The 20,755-nt window shown below is 37.4% G+C and overlaps 1 protein-coding gene across 3 annotated transcripts in view; it reads right to left on the minus strand.

The window, feature by feature from the left end:
* GCC2 (GRIP and coiled-coil domain containing 2) overlaps positions 1–20,755 on the minus strand; it is a 118,399-nt gene that overhangs the window by 68,562 nt on the left and 29,082 nt on the right. For all 3 annotated transcript variants that reach the window (XM_053665255.1, XM_037138348.2, XM_053665256.1), the window contains 3 exons: positions 19,689–19,853; positions 19,272–19,376; positions 16,683–16,845 (listed from right to left, as the gene is read on the minus strand). In XM_053665255.1, coding sequence (XP_053521230.1) covers positions 16,683–16,845; positions 19,272–19,376; positions 19,689–19,853 — 433 coding nt within the window. The remainder of the gene's footprint in view (positions 1–16,682; positions 16,846–19,271; positions 19,377–19,688; positions 19,854–20,755) is intronic.

Below are 20,755 nucleotides of genomic sequence, written 5' to 3' on the forward strand. Positions count from 1 at the left end.
GGAAATAGACTTCTAGGAAATCCAGGAAGCTCAGAGAGTCCCAAAGAAGTTTGATCCAAGAAGGAACACACCAAGGCACATCATCATTACATTAGCCAAGATTCAAATGAAGGAGAGAATCCTAGAAGCAGCAAGAGATAAGGGGGCAGCCACCTACAAAGGACTGCCCATCAGATTGTCAGCTGATTTCTCAAAAGAGACCTTACAGGCAAGAAGGGGCTGGAAAGAGTATTCCAAGTCATGAAATCCAAAGACCTACATCCAAGATTGCTCTATCCAGCAAAGCTTTCATTTAATGGAAGGGCAGATAAAGTGCTTCTCAGATAAGATCAAATTCAAGGAGTTCATCATCACCAAGCCCTTATTATGTGAAATGTTAAAGGGACTTACCTAAGAGAAAGAAGATGAAAAAGATGAACAGTGAAAGGACAGCAAACTCACAGTTATTAACAACCACAGCTAAAACAAAAGCAAACTAAGAGGACAGCTAGATCAGGAGCAGAACCATAGAAATGAAGATCACATGGAGGCTTAGCAACAGGGGAGTGGGAGGAGAAAAAGGGGGGAAAAGGTACAGAGAATAAGTAGCATAGATGGTAGGTAGAAAATAGACGAGAGGGCAAGAATAGTATGAGAATTATAGCATCTAAAGAACTTGTGACACATGTACATAAACTAAAGGGGGGAATGGTGGGAGCAGGGTGTGCAGGGTAGAGGGGAATGAAGGGGGGAAATAGGACAACTGTAATGGCATAATCAATAAAATATATATTTAAAAAAAAAAGAGTTTCCCAACGAAATAAAAGCTAAAGAACTTCATCATCATTAAGGGGAAAAAGAGGGAGGGATTTTGAGGAACAAGTATGAAAGACACAGAGATGAGGACTGGGGGGGGAATGGGGGGGAGGGGGGAGACAGGGCGGGGGGGGTGGGATGGGAGAAATAGATGAAAAAAATGTACTTGAAAAGTAACTAAATAAAATTTAATATTAAAAAATAAATAAATAAACCTGTTTTAATGATGATGAACTCCTTTGGCTTTTATTTCGCAAAGAAATGGCAAAGGGTCTTCTTCTTTAAGCAGAAAAGGAAGGCTATAACCAGAAATAAGTAAATATGGAGAAGAGAAAATAGCTCACAAATAACACCAAATATTTAATAAATAGAGAAAATCAGACATTAAAAAAGCTACTAAGATGATCAGAAGAAAAAAATATCAAACTCAACTCAAAATACAGTAAGTAGTTAGGAGATACACAAAACAAAAGATCTTAAAAAATGACACCATAACATAAAGCATTGGAGATAGGAAGAAAAATGTAGTCCTTATAGAATACATTTGAACTTAAATGCCTATGAGCTTTAAATGGACTGACATAGATGTAGAGTAATATATATATATATATATAAACCCCATGGTAAACGCAAACTAAAAACCTACAAAAGATATAAAAAGAACATAGAAAAAGAAACCCAAATAGAACACTAAAGAAAACCAACAAAACACATGGGAAGAGATCGAGAAGAAGAAGGAAATAGAGGAGATATAAAAACAACCAGAAAATCCCTCAATTAATGAAATGGCAGTAAGTGCACACTTATCAAGAATTATTTTATGTAAATAGATGAAATGTTCCAATAAAAAGACACAGGGTGGCTTGAAAATAAATAAAATATGACCCATCTATATGCTGCTTAAAAGAGATTCACTTCAAATTGAAAGACATACAGACTGAAAGACTAAGAAGGGCATTACATTATTATAAAAGGGTCAATCCAAAAAGTTGATATAATAATAATAAATACTATGTACACAACAGAGGAGCACTTAAATATACAAAGCAATTATAAGTGGACTTAAAGGGAGAAATGCACAGTATTACTATAATAGTAGGGGATTTTAATTAATACCCTAGACACTTCAATGAATACATCATCAAGATAGAAACTTAATGGCATTAAATGTAAAACCAAAGGCATTAAATGTAAAATCAGCCAGAGTGACTGAAGAGATATTTACAGAAAATTTCAGCAAAATCTGCAGAAGACACACTTTTTTTTCCAACTGCACATGGTCCATTCTCCAGGATAGACTGGATCTATTCAGAATAGATTAGCCATAAAACAAGTCTAAATAAATTGAAGAAGATTAAAACTATATCAAGCATCTTTTCTGACAATGGCATGAAAGTACAAGTCAACAACAAAAAGAAAATTAGAAAAAAACCCCACAAACATGGAGACTCCACAACACAATATTAAACAGCCAATAGATCAAAATGGAAATCAAAGAAGAAATCAAAAGCTATCTTGACCCACTTCTGCCAAGATGGAGGCATAAGTGGAAGCACTGCACCTTCTCACACAACCAAGTTTAAAAACAACAAATTTTAGCAACAAAAACGCAGCCAAACCACAGAAAATTGAACTATACGGAAGTCTGACAAAAACGAACCCTTCAGCCAAATGGGTAAGAGGAGCAGAGCCAGCAGCAGAGCAGAGTCAGGCAGGAAAGATCCACCTGATCCACCCGGGCGTGCAACCCAGGCATGCTGGCAGCTGTAGGAGGATCCCAGGTGTGCAGTAGCAGCAGGCAGACCCACTGAGGGCACAAGGCAGTGGACTCACTGAGGGCTGACCAGGGTCACACATTCGCGCGCAGATAAACCTGTGAAGGAGCAAGCGGTGAGACAGACCATGCAGGCCCCAGTGTCAGAAAGTGGCAGACGGGACCGCCATTGTCCCTCTTTGACCCCGCCCCCACATACAGTGTCACAAACCAGCAAGCTGGGTGGCCTCTCTCTGACCTGCCCCCACATACAGTGTCACAAACCAGCGACCTGGGTGGCCCTGCCCTGGTGAACACCTCCTCGTACGTAACAAGCACAAACAGATCAAAACATGGCTCAAGAACAACTCAGAGCCCCAGAGCCAATAAATCTAAGCAATGAAGAAATAGGCAAACTTTCAGATGCACAGCTCAAAACACTGGTGATCAGGATGCTTACAGAACTGGTTGATTATAGTCACAAATTAGAGGAACATATAAAGGTAAACTAATTGAAATGAATGGAAATGCACAGGAAACCAAGAGTAATGGAAAGGAAACTGGGACTCAAATCAAAGGAGTGGACCAGAAGGAGGAAAAAAATGTCCAAACAGAAAAGGATGAAGAAACAACAATTCAAAAAAGTGAGGAGAGGCTTAGGAACCTCCAGGACATTTTTAAATGTTCCAACATCCGAATTATAGGGGTACCAGAAGGGGAAGAGGAACAGCCACCAGTGGAAAACTTATCTGAACAAATAATAAAGGAGAATTTCCCCAATCTGGCAAAAAAAAATGTACTTACAGTAAATCCAGGAAGCTCAGAGAGTCACAAAGAAGTTGGACCCAAGAAGGAACACACTGAGGCACATCATCATTACATTAGCCAAGATTCAAATGAAGGAGAGAATCCTAGAAGCAGCAAGAGATAAGGGGACAGTCACCTACAAAGGAGTCCCCATCAGACTGTCAGCTGATTTCTCAAAAGAGACCTTACAGGCAAGAAGGGGCTGGAAAGAAGTATTCCAAGTCATGAAATCCAAAGACCTACATCCAAGATTGCTCAATCCAGCAAAGCTTTCATTCAGAATGGAAGGACAGATAAAGTGCTTCTCAGATAAGATCAAATTCAAGGAGTTCATCATCAGCAAGCCCTTATTATATGCAATGTTAAAGGGACTTATCTAAGAAAAAGAAGATAAAAAAGATGAACAGTGAAAGGGCAGCAAAGTCACAGTTATTAACAACCACACCTAAAACAAAAGCAAACTAAAACAAAAGGACAGCTAGATCAGGAGTGGAAACATAGAAATGAAGATCTCAAGGAGGGTTAGCAACAGGGGAGTGGGAGGATGAGAAGGGGGGAGAAGGTACAGAAAATAAGTACTATAGACAGTAGGTAGAAAATAGATGTGGGGGAGGGCAAGAATAGTAGGGGAAATATAGAATCTAAAGAACTTGAGACATGTGGTCATAAACTAAAGGAGGGAATGGTGGGAGAGGGGTGTGCAGGGTGGAGGGGAATGAAGGGGGGAATAGAACTGTAATGGCATAATCAATAAAATATATTAAAAAATAAAATAAAGCTGTTTTGAAGTAAATTTAATAGAAAACATAACTTCAAAATTTATGGGATGCAGCAAAAACAATTCTGAGTAGAGTTCACAGCTATATAGATCTCCCTCCACAAACAAGAAAAATCCCAATAAACAATCTCATTAGGTGCACAGGTGGGAAACACAAGGTCTGTGGGCTGAATCCAGCCCCCAACTTAGTTTATGTGGCCTGGCAACTTGTTTCTACCTGGTGGTAGCACCAAGCTCTCACTTAACTGTTAAGGAATAGTTATAGTTATATAGCCCTAAAATTACATTCGTCCAGGTGTGGCCTGTGGTAAAAATGAGGTTGACACCCCTTACCTAAAGGAACTAGAAAAAGGGTAATAAGAGATTACTATGGGGCTTCTGGGCAAGATGGAGGAGTAGGGAGATACACTTCATTTCTTCGCATAACTGTAAGAAGGACAACAACAAATTGAAAAACAAAAACAACCAGAACTGCCAGAAAATCAAAACTACATGGAAGTCTGACAAGCAAGGAGTTAAAGAAGAAACATTCATCCTGACTGGTAGGAGGGGCAGAGATGAACAGCCAGGGTGGAAAGGAGAGCAGGAAGGATGGTGGTTGGGAGATCAGGTGGTCCCACATCTGTATGTGTATAAACCAGGAGGAACAACTGGGGAGTTAGATACTGCAAAAGCCAGGGCTCCAGCAGTGGCAAATAAAGCTTCAAAACTTCTGGCTGTAAAATCCCGTGGAGATTGTGGTGGTGAGAGAAATCCCAAGTATCACTGAAGAGCCTGTTGGAGGGGCAAAAATGTCCTAGAGAGTACACAAGACCACTCACCTGGAAATCAGCACAAGAGGGTACAATTCACTTGTGGGTAGCAAGGGAAGTGACTGAAAGCTGGGTGAGAGCCAAGAAAGCAGCACTGTTTCCTCTCTGACACCTCTCCCACATACAGCGATATAACAAAGTGAAGAGGGTTGGCCTACCCTTGCAAATACTTAAGGTTCTGCCCCTTACAGTGTAATAGGTATGCTGAAACAAAGAAATATGGCCAAGTGAAAGAACAGATCAAAACTCCAGAAAAGGAACTAAGCAATGGGGAGATAGCCAACTTATCAGATGCAGAGTTCAAATCACTGGCAATAAGGATGCTTACAGAAATAACTGAGTACAGATGCAAAATAATGGAAGAAGTGAAGGCTATACAAAGTGAAATAAAGGAAAATTTACAGGGAAAAAACAGTGAAGGGAAGGAAACCAGGACTCAAATCAACATTTTGAAACAGAAGGAAGAAATAAACATTGAAAGGGAACAGAAAGAAGAAATATGAATTCAAGAAAATGAAGAGAAGCTTATGAATCTCCAGGAGAATTTTAAACATTATAACATCTGAATCATCTGAAACACCTCTCCAAAAGAATCTATGCACCCCAGTGTTCATACCAGCACAATTCACAACAGCCAAGTGCTGGAAGCAACCTAGGTGCCCATCAGTAAATGAATAGATAAAAAAACTACAGTACATTTACATGATGGAATACTATGCAGCAGAAAGACAGAAGGAGCTCCTACCCTTTGAGACAGCATGGATGAAACTGGAGAGCATTGTTCTAAGTGAAATAAGCCAAGCAGGTGAAAGTCAAATACCATATGATCTCAGCTTTAACTGAAACCTAATCAACAAAACAAACAAGCAAGCAAAATATAACTAGAGACATTAAAATTAGGAACAATCTGACATTAACCAGAGGGGAGGTTGGAGGGAATAATGACAGGAAAGGGGGAAGGCTTTTCAGGAATAACTATAAAGTACACATGGAGCCATTTATGAGAGACCTACAGCCAATATCATACTCAATGGACAAAAACTAAAATCTTTTCCACTAAGATCAGGAACAAGACAAGGATGTCCACTTTCACCACTACTATTCAATATAGTATTAGAAGTTTTGGCCACAGCGATCAGGCAGGAAAAGGAAATAAAAGGCATCCAAATAGGAAAGGAGGAAACAAAATTGTCACTGTTTGCAGATGACATGATAGTGTACATGGAAAATCCTATAGACTCTACCCAAAAACTGCTCAAACTAATTAATGAATTTGGCAAAACAGCAGGATACAAAGTCAATATCCAGAAATCAAAGGCATTTTTGTATACAAACAATGAATCAGCAGAAGCAGAAATCAAGGAAAAAATCCCATTCAATATAGCAAAAAGAAAAATAAAATATCTGGGAATAAACCTAACCAAAGAGGTAAAAGACCTGTATGCAGAAAACTACACAGCACTGAAGAAAGAAATCAGGGAAGACACAAACAAATGGAAACATATACCGTGTTCATGGATTGGAAGAATTAACATCATCAAAATGTCCATACTACCCAAAGCAATATACAGATTCAATGCAATACCTATTAAAGTATCAATGGCATATTTCACAGACATAGAACAAACACTTCAAAAATTTATATGGAATCATAAACGAGCCCGAATAGCAGCTGCTCTTTTGAGAAAGAAGAACAAAATAGGAGGGATCACAATACCTGATATCAAACTGTATTACAAAGCCACTGTAATCAAAACAGCCTGGTACTGGCATAAAAACAGGCACATAGACCAATGGAACAGAACAGAGAGCCCAGAAATCAACCCAACCCTCTACAGTCAATTAATATTCGACAAAGGGGGCAGTAACATAAAATGGAGTAAAGATAGCCTCTTCAGCAAACGGTGTTGGGAGAACTGGACAGCTACGTGCAAAAAAATGAAACTTGAGCACAGACTTACACCATACACCAAAATAAATTCAAGGTGGATAAAAGACTTAAATATAAGCCATGACACCATTAAAGTCCTAGAGGAGAACATTGGCAAGAAAATCTCAGATATTCCACGCAGCAACATTTTTACGGATATGTGCCCTAGAGCAAGGAATATAAAGGAAAGAATAAACAAATGGGATCTCATCAAAATAAAAAGCTTCTGCATGGCTAAAGAAAACAGTATTAAATTCAAAAGACAACCAACTGTATGGGAAAACATATTTGCCAATGATACCTCAGACAAAGGTTTAATCTCCAAAATATACAAAGAACTTCCTTGGCTCCACTCTAGGAAGACATCGAACCCAATTAAAAAATGGGAAAAGGACTTGAACAGACACTTCTCTAAAGAGGACATACAGAATATCCAGAGACACATGAAGAGATGCTCAATATCGTTAGCTATCAGAGAGATGCAAATTAAAACCACAATGAGATACCACTTTACACCAGTCAGGATGGCTATAATAGACAAAGCAACAAACAACAAATGTTGGAGAGGTTGTGGGGAAAAGGGGACCTAGTTCACTGTTGGTGGGATTGCAGACTGGTACAACCATTATGGAAAACAGTATGGAATTTTCTCAGAAAAATAAAAATTGACCTGCCTTTTGACCCAGCAATTCCACTGCTAGGATTATACCCCAAGAATCCTAAGACATCAATTTCAAAGAACCTATGCACCACAATGTTCATAGCAGCACAATTTACAATAGCCAAGAGTTGGAAGCAACCTAGGTGCCCATCAGTAAATGAATGGATCAAAAAATTGTGGTACATATATACCATGGAATTCTATGCAGCAGAAAGAAAGAAGGAGCTACTACCTTTTGCAACAACATGGATGGAACTGGAAAGCATTATGCTGAGTGAAATAGGCCAGGCATTGAAGGACAAATACCATATGATCTCACCTTTGACAGGAAGCTAAAGAATAAAACAAACAAGCAAACAGAATAAAAACAAAGACGCTGAAATAGAGAACAAGTGGGCAGCGACCAGAGGGGAGAGGGAAGGGAACTTAAGGGGAAAAAGGGGGAGGAATTTTGAGGAACAAGTATGAAAGACACAGAGATGAGGACTGGGGGGGGGAATGGGAGGGAGGGGGGAGACCGGGCGGGGGGGTGGGGTGGGATGGGAGAAATAGATAAAAAAAAATGTACTTGAAAAGTAACTAAATAAAATTTAAAAAATAAAAAAATAAAAAAAAATAAAGTACACATGGAGAAAACCAAGGCGGGATGGATCAGTGGAGGGAGGTGGGGATGGCTCAGGTGGGGTTGGAGTGGAGGGGGGTAAATGCAGACAACCGTACTCGAACAACAAGATAAAAAAATAAAAGCAGGAAGAGAGAAATATCCAGTAACATTGGAGAGTTCCAATAAGATTATCAGCTTATATCTCAACAGACACACTACAAGCCAGATGAGATTTGCATGAAATATTCCAATTAATGAAAAACAAGGACCTGCAACCAAGTCTACTCTATCCAGCAAGGTTTTGAGATGAAGAGTGAAATAAAGAGCTTCCACAGAAAGAACGCTAAAAGAGTATTATCTACACCAATGCAGCACTGCAAGAGATGCCTTTAAGAGGAAGAAATGGGGGGCAGGGGCAGTACAGGTGCAAAAGGAACAGATGGCAATGATTAAGTACCATCTAAGCTTACCATCAATGACAAGCTTAGATGCAAATGTATTAAATGCTCCAATCAAAAGACACAGGGCATCTGAATGGATAAGAAAACATGACTGCATATATGCTATCTGTAAGAGACCCACCTCAGACAAAAAATACACAGTGGCTGAAAGAGAAAGGATGACTTCAAAACAAAGACCATAACAAGAGAGAAAGAAAGTCACTACATAATACTTAAGGGAGTAGTCTGACAAAAGAATGTAACTCTTGTAAATATACATGCACCTAATAGAGGTGCACCTAAATAAAGATAATAGTGGAAGACTTTAAGAAAGATATAGAAAGCAATACAGTCATTTGGGGGATATTAAAACCCCATTATCAACAATGGATAGATCTTCCAATTAAAAAAATCAACAAAAATATTGCAGAATTGAATGACACTCTAGATTAAATGGATTTAAATGATATTTACATAGCATTTTACCCCCAAGAAGTAAAATACACATTCTTTCGAATGGACATGGATCATTCTCAAAGATGAGTCACAGGGTAGAACACAAAACAAGCCTAAAAAAATTCAAAAACACTGAAATTATATCAAGCCTCTTCTCAGATAACAATGACTTGAAACAAAAACTAACCTTAAGAGAAAAACTCAAAAATATTCAAATACACAGAGGCCAGATAATATGTTATTAAATAATGAATGGATTAACAATAAAAACAGGAAAAATCAAAGTATGTGGAGACAAATGAAAATGAACACACACCTCAAAACCAATGGACACAGTGAAGGCAGTCCTCAGAGGGAAGTTCATAGCTATACAGGTCTACCTAAAGAAGATAGAAAAGTCTTAAATAAACAACCCAACTCTACATCTAAAAACTAAAGAACAACAATAAGCAAAGCCAAAGTGGGCAGAAGGAAGGAAATAACATCAGAGCAAAATTAAATGACCTAGAGACTAAAAAAAAATTTTTTTAAGGCTCAAAGAATCCATGAGTTGGTTCTTTGAAAAGATAAACCAAATTGACAAGCCTTTAACCAGACTTATCAAGAAAAAAACAGAAGACTCAAATAAATAAAATATGAAATGAAAGAGGACAAGCAACAACTGACCATAGAATACAAAGAATAGTGAGAAATAAAATTCTTACAGAATAGTAAAAAATTACTATGAACAAACATATGTGAAGAAATTTCACAATCTGAGTGAAATGGATACATTTTTAGAAACATACAATCTTCCAAAATTGAATCGAGAAGAAAAAGAAAATCTGAATAGATCAATAGCAACTAGCAAAATTGAAGCATAATAAAAAAACTACTGCCTCACAAAAGCCCTGTACTGTATGGATTAATAGGCAAATTTTACCAAACATTCAAAGAAAAACTAACACCTATCCTTCTCAAACTATTCTAAAATACTCAAGAACAGAAAAAACTCCCAAACTCTTTTTATGAGGCCAGCATCATCCTAATTCCAAAACCAAGCAAAGACAAAACAAAGAAAGACAAAGAAAAAAAATTGCATGTCAAAATCTCTTTTGAACATAGATGCTAAGATCATCAACAAAAACACTAGCAAACTGAATCCAACAATACATTAAAAACATCATACACCATGACCAAGTGAGATTCATCCCAGGGATGCAAGGATGGTTCAATATTCAAAAATCAGTAAATGTAATACATCACATAAACAAAAGCAAGGAGAAATATTACATGATTATATCAATAGACGTGGAAAAAGCATTTGATAAGGTACAGCACCCATTTATGATAAAAACACTCAGCAAAGAGGGAATAAAGGAAGCATTCCTCAACATAATAAAGGGCATATATAAGAGTCCTGCAGCCAACATCATACTCAATGGGCAAAAATTAAAAAATCTTCTTCCACTAAGATCAGGAACAAGACAAGGTTGTCCACTTTCACCACTTCTATTCAACATAGTATTGGAAGTTTTAATCACAGTAATAGCATAAGAAAAAATAAAGCATCCAAATTGGAAAGGATAAAACAAAATTGTCATTATTTGCAGATGACATGAGAGTGTACATAGAAAATCCTACAGATGCTGCCAAAAATTGCTTGACCTCATAAATGAATTTGGCAAAATAGCAGGATACAAAGTCGATATCCAGAAATTAAAGGCATTTTTTGTATACCAACAACAAAATATCAGAAAGAAAAATCAGGAAAAAAGTTCCATTTGACATAGCAACAACAAAAATAAAATACCTAGGAATAAACCTAACCAAGGAGGTAAAAGACCTGTACTCAGAAAACTAAACAACACTGAAGGAAGATATGAAGGAAGACACAAACAAATGGAAACATATACTGTGTTCATGAATTGGAAGAATTAACATAATCAAAATGTCCATACTACCCAAAGCAATTTATAGATTTAATTCAATACCTCTTAAAGTACCAATGGCATATTTCACAGACATAGAACAAACACTTCAAAAACTTATATGGAACCATAAACAACCCCACATAGCTGCTGCAATTTTGAGAAAGAACAGCAAAGTAGAAGGGATCAAAATACTGATACGAAACTGTATTACAAGGCCAGTATAATCAACACAGCCTGCTACTGGCATAAAAACAGACACATAGACCAATGGAACATAACAGAGAGCCCAGAAATGAACCCAAGTCTCTACAGTCGAATAATATTTGACAAAGGGGGCAGCAACATAAAATGGAATAAAAATAGCTGCTTCAACAAATGGTGTTGGAAGACCTGGACAGCTACACGTAAAAAAATGAAAAAACCTGAGCACCAACTCACACCATACCCAAAAGTAAATTCAAGGTGGATAAAATATTTAAATATAAGCCGTGACACCATTAAAGTCCTAGAGGAGAACATAGGCAGGAGAATCTCAGATATGTCACACAGCAATATTTTCATGATATGTTCCCTAGAGCAAGAGACATAAAGGAAAGAATAAACAAATGGGATCTCATCAAAATAAAAAGCTTCTGCATGGCTAAAGAAAACAGTATTAAAATGAAAAGAGAACCAACTTTATAGGAAAACATTTGCCAGTGATACCTCAGACAAGGGGTTAATCTCTAAAATATATAAGGAACTCATGTGACTCCACTCCAGGAAGACAAACAACCCAATTAAAAAATGGCAAAGGGCTTGAAAAAACACATCTCCAAGGTGGACATACAGAGGGTCCAGAGACACATGAAAAGATGTTCAGTATCACTAGCTATTAGAAACATACAAATTAAAACCACAATAAGATACCACTGGTGAGCATGGCCATCATAAACAAATCAACAAACAATAAGTATTGGAGAGGATGTGGAGAAAAGGGAACCCCAGTGCACTGTTGGTGGGAATGCAGACTGGGCAACCACTATGGAAAACAATATGGAATTTTCTCAGGAAATGAAAAATGGATCTGCCTTTTGACCCAGCAATTCCACTGCTAGGATTACATCCTAAGAACCATGAAACACCTCTCCAAAAGAACCTATGCACCCCAATGTTCACAGCAGCACAGTTTACAATAGCCAAGTGCTGGAAACAACCTAGGTGCCTATCAGTAAATTAATGGGTCAAAAAACTATGGTACATTTACACAATGGAATTCTGTGCAGCAGAAAAAATGAAGGAGCCCCTACCCTTTGCCCCAGCAGGGATGGAAAGCATTATGCTAAGTGAAATAAGGCAGGTGGTGAAAGACAAATACCATATATATGATCTTACCTTTAACAGGCATTTAATCAACAAAACAAAGAAGCAAGCAAAATATAACTAGAGACACTGAAATTGAGAACAGGCTGACAGTGAGCAGAGGGGAGATGGGAGGGAATTTTAGGGGAAAGGGTGAAGGGTTTGCAGGAACAAGTATCAAGGACACGTGGACAATAACAACAACCCAGGGAGGTGTGTAAATGGGAGGGAGGTGGGGAGGGCTTGGGGGGGGGGATGGGCTGAGATGGGGGAAAAGGCAGAAAACTGTATCTGGACAACAATTAAAATAGATAAATTAAAAACAAAAACCAAAACAAAACATCATACAGCATGAACAAGTGTGATTTATTCTAGGTTGCAAGGATGATAGAATATTCACAAATCAATAAATGTGATACATAGCATAAACAAAATTTAGGACAAAAATCACATGATCATAATAATAGATGCTGATAAAGCATGTGATAAAATCCAGCACCCATTTATGAAAAGCACTGACTAAAGTGGGAATAGAGGGAGCATAACTCAGTATAATAAAGGTCATATATGAAAAACCTACTGCCAACATCACACTGAAAGGGCAAAACTAAAAGCATTTCCCTTAAAATCAGTAACAATGACAAGGGTGTCTGCTTTCACCTCTCTTATTCAACATCGTACCAGAGGGCCTAAGCACTGTGATCAGACAAGAATAATAAAAGGCATCCAAATTGGAAAGGAGGAATTAAACTGTCATTAGTTGCAGACAACACCATAGTATACATAGAAAACCCTATAGGCTTCACGAAGAAACTACTTGACTTAATGAGTGAATTTGGCAAAGTGGTGGGATACCACATCAATATCCAGAAATTGTTGGCATATACCAACAATGAAGTATTAGAGAAACTAAGAAAAAATTCCATTAACTATAGCAACAACAACAAAAATGTACCTAGGAATAAATTTAACCAAGCAGGTAAAAGACCTGCACTTGGAAAAGTATAGAATACTGAAGAAAGAAATTGAGTAAGATATAAATAAATGGAAGTGTACACCATGTTCATGGACTGAAAGAATTAACATCATTAAAATATCCATACTACCCAAAGCAATCTATACATTCAATGCAATGTCTATTAAAATAGCAATGGTATATTTCACAGGTCTTGAACAAATACTTCAAAAATTTATATGGAATCAAAAAAGACCCAGAATAGCCACAGCAATCTTGAGAAAGAAGAACAATGTTTGAGGGATCACAATTCTTGATGTCAAACTACACCACAAGTCCACTGTAATCAAAACAGCATGGTACAATCATAAGAACAGACACATAGATCAATGGAACAGAATAGAGAGCACAGAAATAAATCCAGGATTCTATGGTCAATTAGTATTTGATAAAGGGTGTGCAAGCATACAATGGAGTAAAAATAGCCTCTTCAACAAATGGTGTTGGCAGAACTGTACTGGTACATACAAAAAAAATTAATCTAGACCACCAACTTACATCATATACCAGAATGAACTAAAAATGTATAAAAGACAAATATTAAGTTGTGATACCATAAAAGTCTGAGCAGAAACCATAGTCAGGAAAATTTCAGACTTCCCACATAGCAATATTTTTGCCAATATATTTCCTAGGGCAAGGGAATTAAAGGAAAAAATAAAATGCCACTATATCAAATTAAAAAGCTTCGGCATGCTAAAGAAACCACCATCAAAATAAAAGGGAAGCAACTGTATGGGAAAACATATTTGTCAATAATGCATTGGACAAGGGTTTATATTTGTATGTCCAAAATATACAAAGAACTCACATGACTCAACACCAGGAAAACAATCCAATTTAAAAAATGGGCAAAGGACCTGAATACATGATTGACATATGAAAAAATGCTCAACTTCACTAGCCATCAGAGAGATGCACATTAAAACCACAATGAGATATCATCCCACACCTGTCAGAATGGCTTTCATTAATAAATCAACAAATAAGTGCTGGTGAGGATGTAGAGAAAAGGGAACCCTAGTGCATTATTCATGGGAATGAAGATTAGTGGAGCCATTGTGGAAAACAGTATGGAATTTCCTCAAAAAACTAAAAGTGGAAGTGCTTTTTGATCAAATGATTCCACTGCCTGGAATATACTCCAAGAATCCTGAAACACAAATTCAAAAGAACTTATGCAGTCCTATGTTCACAGCAGTGCTACTTACAATAGCCAATTTTTGGAAACAGCCTAAGTTACCACCAGTATAAGAATGGTTTGACACCCTGGCTGGTGTAGCTCAGTGGATTGAGTGCAGGCCTGTGAACCAAACAACCACAGTTCGATTCTCAGTCAGGGCACATGATGCCTGGGTTGCAGCAACTATACATTGATATTTCTCTCCCTCACTCCTTCCCTTCCCCTCTAAAGATAAATAAATAAAATCTTAAAAAAAAAAAGAATAGTTTGAAAAACCGTGGTACATTTACACAATGGAATACTATGCAGTACAGAGAAACGAGGAATTCCTACCCTTTTGTGACAGCATGGATAGAATTGGAGACTATTTTAAGCTCAGTGAAATAAGACAGTTGGTGAATGACAAATATGATCTCACTTTATAAGAGGAATCTAATGACAGAATAAACTAACAAGCAAAATAGAACCAGAGACATGTAAACAGGGAACAGACTGACAGCTGCCAGAGGAAAGGGGGCAGGTGGTAATGATGCAAAGAAGAGGAAATGATTGGTCAAAGAACATATATGAAGGACCCATGGACACTGACAATGGTGAGGGGAATGACTGGAAATGTGGAGCAGGCAGGGTGACGGGGACTGAAGGGAAGGAAAACTGGACCAACTGTAACAGCATAAAGAATTAAAAAGTTAATAGAATGAAAGTTAAAATAAACAGAATAAAACGCATACTTGGTCTATTAAAAAAATGTTGGCTAGTGTGGCTCAGTGAGTTGGGCACTGGCCTGCAAACTGAAAGGTCACAGGTTCAACTCCTGGTCAGGGCACATGCCTGGGTTGCATGCCGGGTTGCCAACTGTGATGTGTGAGAGGCAACTGATTGATGTTTCTCTCCCACAATCTTGTTTCCCCCCCCCCCCCGCCTTTTCCCTGGAAGGAAAGAGAAGGGGGAGGGCCCTTCCCCTCTCTCTAAAAAATAATTAAGTAAAATCTTTAAAAAAAAAAAGGAAAAGCTAGGAAAAATAAACAAACAAACAAACAAACAAATAAATAAAAGAAGCACTTTACAAATTTACACAGGTTGAAAGCCAAAGAACGGGAAAGATATGCCATGTAAACAGAAAACTAAAGAAAGGTGGAATGGTTATATTAATATTAATATCAAAGTGGACTTTAGAAAAAGTACTATTGCTAGTGATAAAAAGAAAAACATTTCACAACAGAGAGATCAAATCACTAAAAATGACTAGCAATATTAAATGTATATGTAGCGAATTCCAGAGTTTCCAAATAACATGAAACAAATCTGATAAAACCAAAAAGAAAAATAAATTCAGAATTATGATCAGAGAATTCGACATACCTTTTTCAGTACTTGGTACAACAATGGTCAGAAAATCACTATGGACATAGAAAACTTAACCCTGTCAAATGACTTGCTCTAACTGACATAACACAGAACAATCTAAAAACTAACAGTTTAATTCATTGTTTTCAAGTGAGTGAGGAACATTTATGCAAAGAAATATTCTGGGCCATAAAACAAAGCTCAATAAATTTAAAAGGACTAAATCATACAGAGATGTTCTCTAATTACCACAGTATTACATTAGAAATCATTAACAGAAAAATATTAGAAAATTCCTTTAAACAAGTAGGAATTGAACAATAAGCTTTTAAATAAAACATAGGTCAAAGAAAAAATGCAAAGGAAATTAAAAAATGTCCTGGGCTGAATTACAATAAAAACACAACACATCAATCTGTGAGATGTAGCTGAAGAAGCTAGGTTTTAAGGGATATTTATAGCTTATATTAGATACTTACGTTAGAAATTATTTTATAGATAAAATGGAAGAGAAACACCTTAAAAAGAAAGATTTCACTGCTATTTCAATTATCCCACTCTGCTGACAATCAACAAATCATTAACAAAGGCCCTTTCTTATCTTTGTATTACTCACACAGCAGGTACTTAAGAAACATTTCAGTGAATACATTATGCACCATAATGGACTATAAATGTCTAAAACATAAATGGTTTTACAACCTGTCAGGTCCTTAATTAACAGTTAACACTGTGTGAAACATCTGGCTGGCAGTCAAAACTTGAAAAATAAAAAACTAATGCTGCTCTACTATATTCTGTTATGATGAAATTATTGTTAAGTTAAAATGAATTGTGTTTTGCTCACTCATTTCTTCTAGCAGGGCTTCTTGTTTCTGTTTTTGAAATTTTATATCTTGTTCCAAATCTTCTATCTTGCTGTTTTTATTAGTTAACTTTTGATTTAGTTCTTTCATCAAACGTTCATAATCAGCTATTTCCATATTCATCAATGTAGTTCGTTGGGCATCCTGCATGTATTATAAATAAAAGATCCATAAAACATGAGATCAGTTAATTTTGTTTGTAAAATTGCTAAAATAATGCCACAGAAATAAATAGATCCTACTATGCTTTTCTGAAATAAAGTTTATACAATAATGAAGACACAAAAAGTCAGATATTTTCTACTTTGTAATTTGAAAATGTTTCTAATAGTATAATCCAATTTCCACAGTTTCACCATATCTTATTATGACTGGTAATTGTTCTCTTCTTGGGCTCTTCTTTATAAACACTAATATTTTAAGCAGCTTATATAATACCTTTATTTTTAGCCTCATCTTTGAAAAAATTGAGAAAAGTAAGCCGAAGTTGAAATTATAATACAAATTTCAACTTTTGATATTAAATCTTCATGTGTCATACAACAATCATGTACAAAAATAAAATACCACAAAACTTGTGATATTTTAATATAACAATCTAATGATTTATGAGTTTAGATTCTTCTGGAAGGACAGGCACTCAGAAAGTAAGTTAAATTTTCGGGGACTTCCGCCAAGATGGAGGCGTAGGTGGAAACACTGTACCTTCTCACACAACCAAGTTTAAAGACAACAAAATTTTAGTAAAAAAAAAAAAAACACAGCCAAAACAAAGAAAATTGAACTCTACTGAAGTCTGACAAAAATGAACCCTTCAGCCAGACCAGTGAGAAGGGCGGAGCCAGCAACTGGCAGAGCGCAGCTGCACAGGAAAACTCCATCAAATGGACTCAGGCGTGCAGGCAGCGACTGGGGGATCCCAGGCATGGGGTTGCGAAGGGCAGACCCAGTGAGGGTGCAGGGCAGCAGGTTGACCACAGTCACACACCCCAGCGCAGATAAACCAGTGAAGGACCAAGCACTGAGACAGAACCCGCAGGCCCAGCAACAAGAAGCAGCAGAGGGGAATGCGATTGCCCCTCTCTGACCCCGCCCCCACAAACAGCATCACAAACCAGTGACCTGGGTGGCCCCACCCTTGTGAACATCTGAGGCTCCCCTCCTCATATGTAACAGGCATGAACAGATCAAAACATGGCTCAAGAACAACTCAGAGTCCCAGAGCTGATAAATCTAAGCAATGAAGAAATAGCCAAACTTTCAGATGCACAGCTCAAAACACTGGTGATCAGGATGCTCACAGAACTGGTTGATTTTAGTCACAAATTAGAGGAACATATGAAGGCTAAACTAATTGAAATGAAGGGAAATGCACAGGAAAACAATAGTGATGGAAAGGAAACTGGGACTCAAATCAAGGGAGTGGACCAGAAGTAGGAAAAAATGACCAAACTGAAAAGGATGAAGAAACAACAATTCAAAAAAAAAAATGAGGAGAGGCTAAGGAACCTCCAGGACATCTTTAAATGCTCCCACATCCGAATTATAGGGGTACCAGAAGGGGAAGAGGAGCAGCCACAAGTGGAAAACTTATTTGAACAAATAATAAAAGAGAACTTTCCCAATCTGGCAAAGGCAATAGACTTCCAGGAAATCCAGGAAGCTCAGAGTCCCAAAGAAGTTGGACCTAAGGAGGAACACACCAAGGCACATCATAATTACATTAGTCAAGATTAAAATGAAGGAGAATCCTAGAAGCAGCAAGAGATGAGGGGACAGTCACCTACAAAGGAGTGCCCATCAGACTGTCAGCTGATTTCTCAAAAGAGACCTTACAGGCAAGAAGGGGCTGGAAAGAAGTACCCCAACACATGAAATCCAAACACCTACATCCAAGATTGCTCTATCCAGCAAAGCTTTCATTTAGAATGGAAGGACAGAGAAAGTGCTTCTCAGATAGATAAAATTCAAGGAGTTCATCATCACCAAGTCTTTATTATATGAAATGTTAAAGGGCTTGTATGAAATCTAACAAAAAGAAGATAAAAAAGATGAACAGTGAAAGGACAGCAAACTCAGTTATTAACAACCACACCTAAAACAAAAGCAAACTAAGAGAACAGCTAGATCAGGAGCAGAACCATAGAAAAGAAGATCACATGGAGGGTTAGCAACAGGGGAGTGGGAGAAGAAGAAGGGGGGAGAAGGTACAGAAAATAAGTAGCGTAGAAAGGTAGGTAGAAAATAGATAAGGGGGAGGGCAGGAATAGTAGGGGAAATATAGAATCTAAAGAACTTGAGACACGTGATCATAAACTAAAGGGGGGAATGGTGGAGGAGGGGATGTGCAGGGTGGAAGGGAATGAAGGAGGGGAAATAGAAGTGTAATGGCATAATCAATAAAATTTTTTAAAAGTTAAATTTTCAATATTTTGAGGCAAGCAATTTATACATGACTATTTTAGTACCATAAGTAACACTGATTTTGGAACATTTATTTTTAATGTTTATAGAATAGTTTAACAAATGTAAATACTGACTTCAGGGTTGAGTCTGATGGTTTATTTTACCTTTTTAACCAGCTCTAATTCTTGCATGGTTTTCTGTAGCTGTTTCTTCTCCTTTTGAAGTTGTAGGCAAAGTTCTTCAAATTCCTTAACAGAACTGGCATGCTCCTAAAATTAGAGATAAAATGGCCACCCCACCGCAAGCCAACCAACATTAAAAAACAAGGTATTTAAAATGAATTACAAAAAAGAAATCTGACATAATAGAATATAAAATGTTTGAAATATTTTAATATTAAAACAATATATACTCGAAAATCATAGCTTGGATTCTCAAATTCATAGTTTGCATACATTAAGAAATTAAAGGACTTTGCTGAATTCACAAATGCTACTCATTAATCTTTCCATCTTTTAAACAACACCTTGATAAAAAACATCAATATATAATATAAATTTATCCCACAGGACTATTTTTACCTTTATCTTTTGCTCTTTCTTAAGTTTTTCAGCTTCCAACTCTTTGTCTGCCATTACTTTGGCTTTTTGGACTTCCAAAATCTGTTCTTCCAATAACTTGGCATTAGATTGCAATGTTTCAACATGAGCCATGAGATCATCTTTATCAGAATTTAATTTTTCACACTAAAATGACAAATGATTCATTGCTGTAAACACACACAAAATATAAAGGAGTGGAAGAGAAAAATGGTACACTAATGAGAATGTTGGTATAGTATTAAAAAAATTAAGATTTCAAAATCTATTCTAAAGAATGACAATGTTAAATTAAGGATAAGTTTTAAACACTATCATCATTGATATTAATTGGCAAACACTATAAGAGACCAGGAATACTAGTAGAGGAAAAGACAAAATTAATATAAAAACCCCAGGGGAACTGAGATTAGAGCAGTAAGAAAGACAGAATAGACTTCTGGCCAAGATGGAGGTATAGGTAGACACACTATGCCTCCTCCCATAACCAGAAGAAGGACAGCAACAAATTTAAAAACAAAAAACAACCAGAACTGATAGAAAACTGAATTGTATGGAAGTCTGACAACCAAGGAGTTAAAGAAGAAACATTCATTCACACGAGTAGGAGGGGCAGAGAGGGGCAGCCGGGTGGAAAGGATTTGCAGCGAGGCAGCTGGATGGAGGACCGGGTGAGGCAGTGGCTTGCAGACTGGGCAGTCCCACATTCATGTGCAGATAAGCTGGGAGAAATAAATGAGGGGGGGCAAGCCAGACCAAGCAACCCAGGGCTCCAACATGGGGAAATAAAGCCTCAAAACTTCTGACTGAAAATACCTGTAGGGGTTGAGGTGGCAGGGGGAGAAACTCCCAACCTCACAGGAGAGGTTGTTGGAGAGACCCACATGGTCCTAGAATACACACAAATCCACCCACCTGGGAATCAGCACCTGGAGGGCCCAATTTGATTGTGGGTAGCAAGGGCAGTGACTGAATACTGGCGGAGTGGAGCAAGCACAACTGTTCTCTTTCTGACTCCTCCCCCACATACAGTATCACAGCACATCAAT

Source organism: Artibeus jamaicensis, unplaced genomic scaffold (assembly GCF_021234435.1).
Source record: "Artibeus jamaicensis isolate MK-2021 breed Jamaican fruit bat unplaced genomic scaffold, CSHL_Jam_final contig_399, whole genome shotgun sequence".
Classification (NCBI taxonomy): domain Eukaryota; kingdom Metazoa; phylum Chordata; class Mammalia; order Chiroptera; family Phyllostomidae; genus Artibeus; species Artibeus jamaicensis.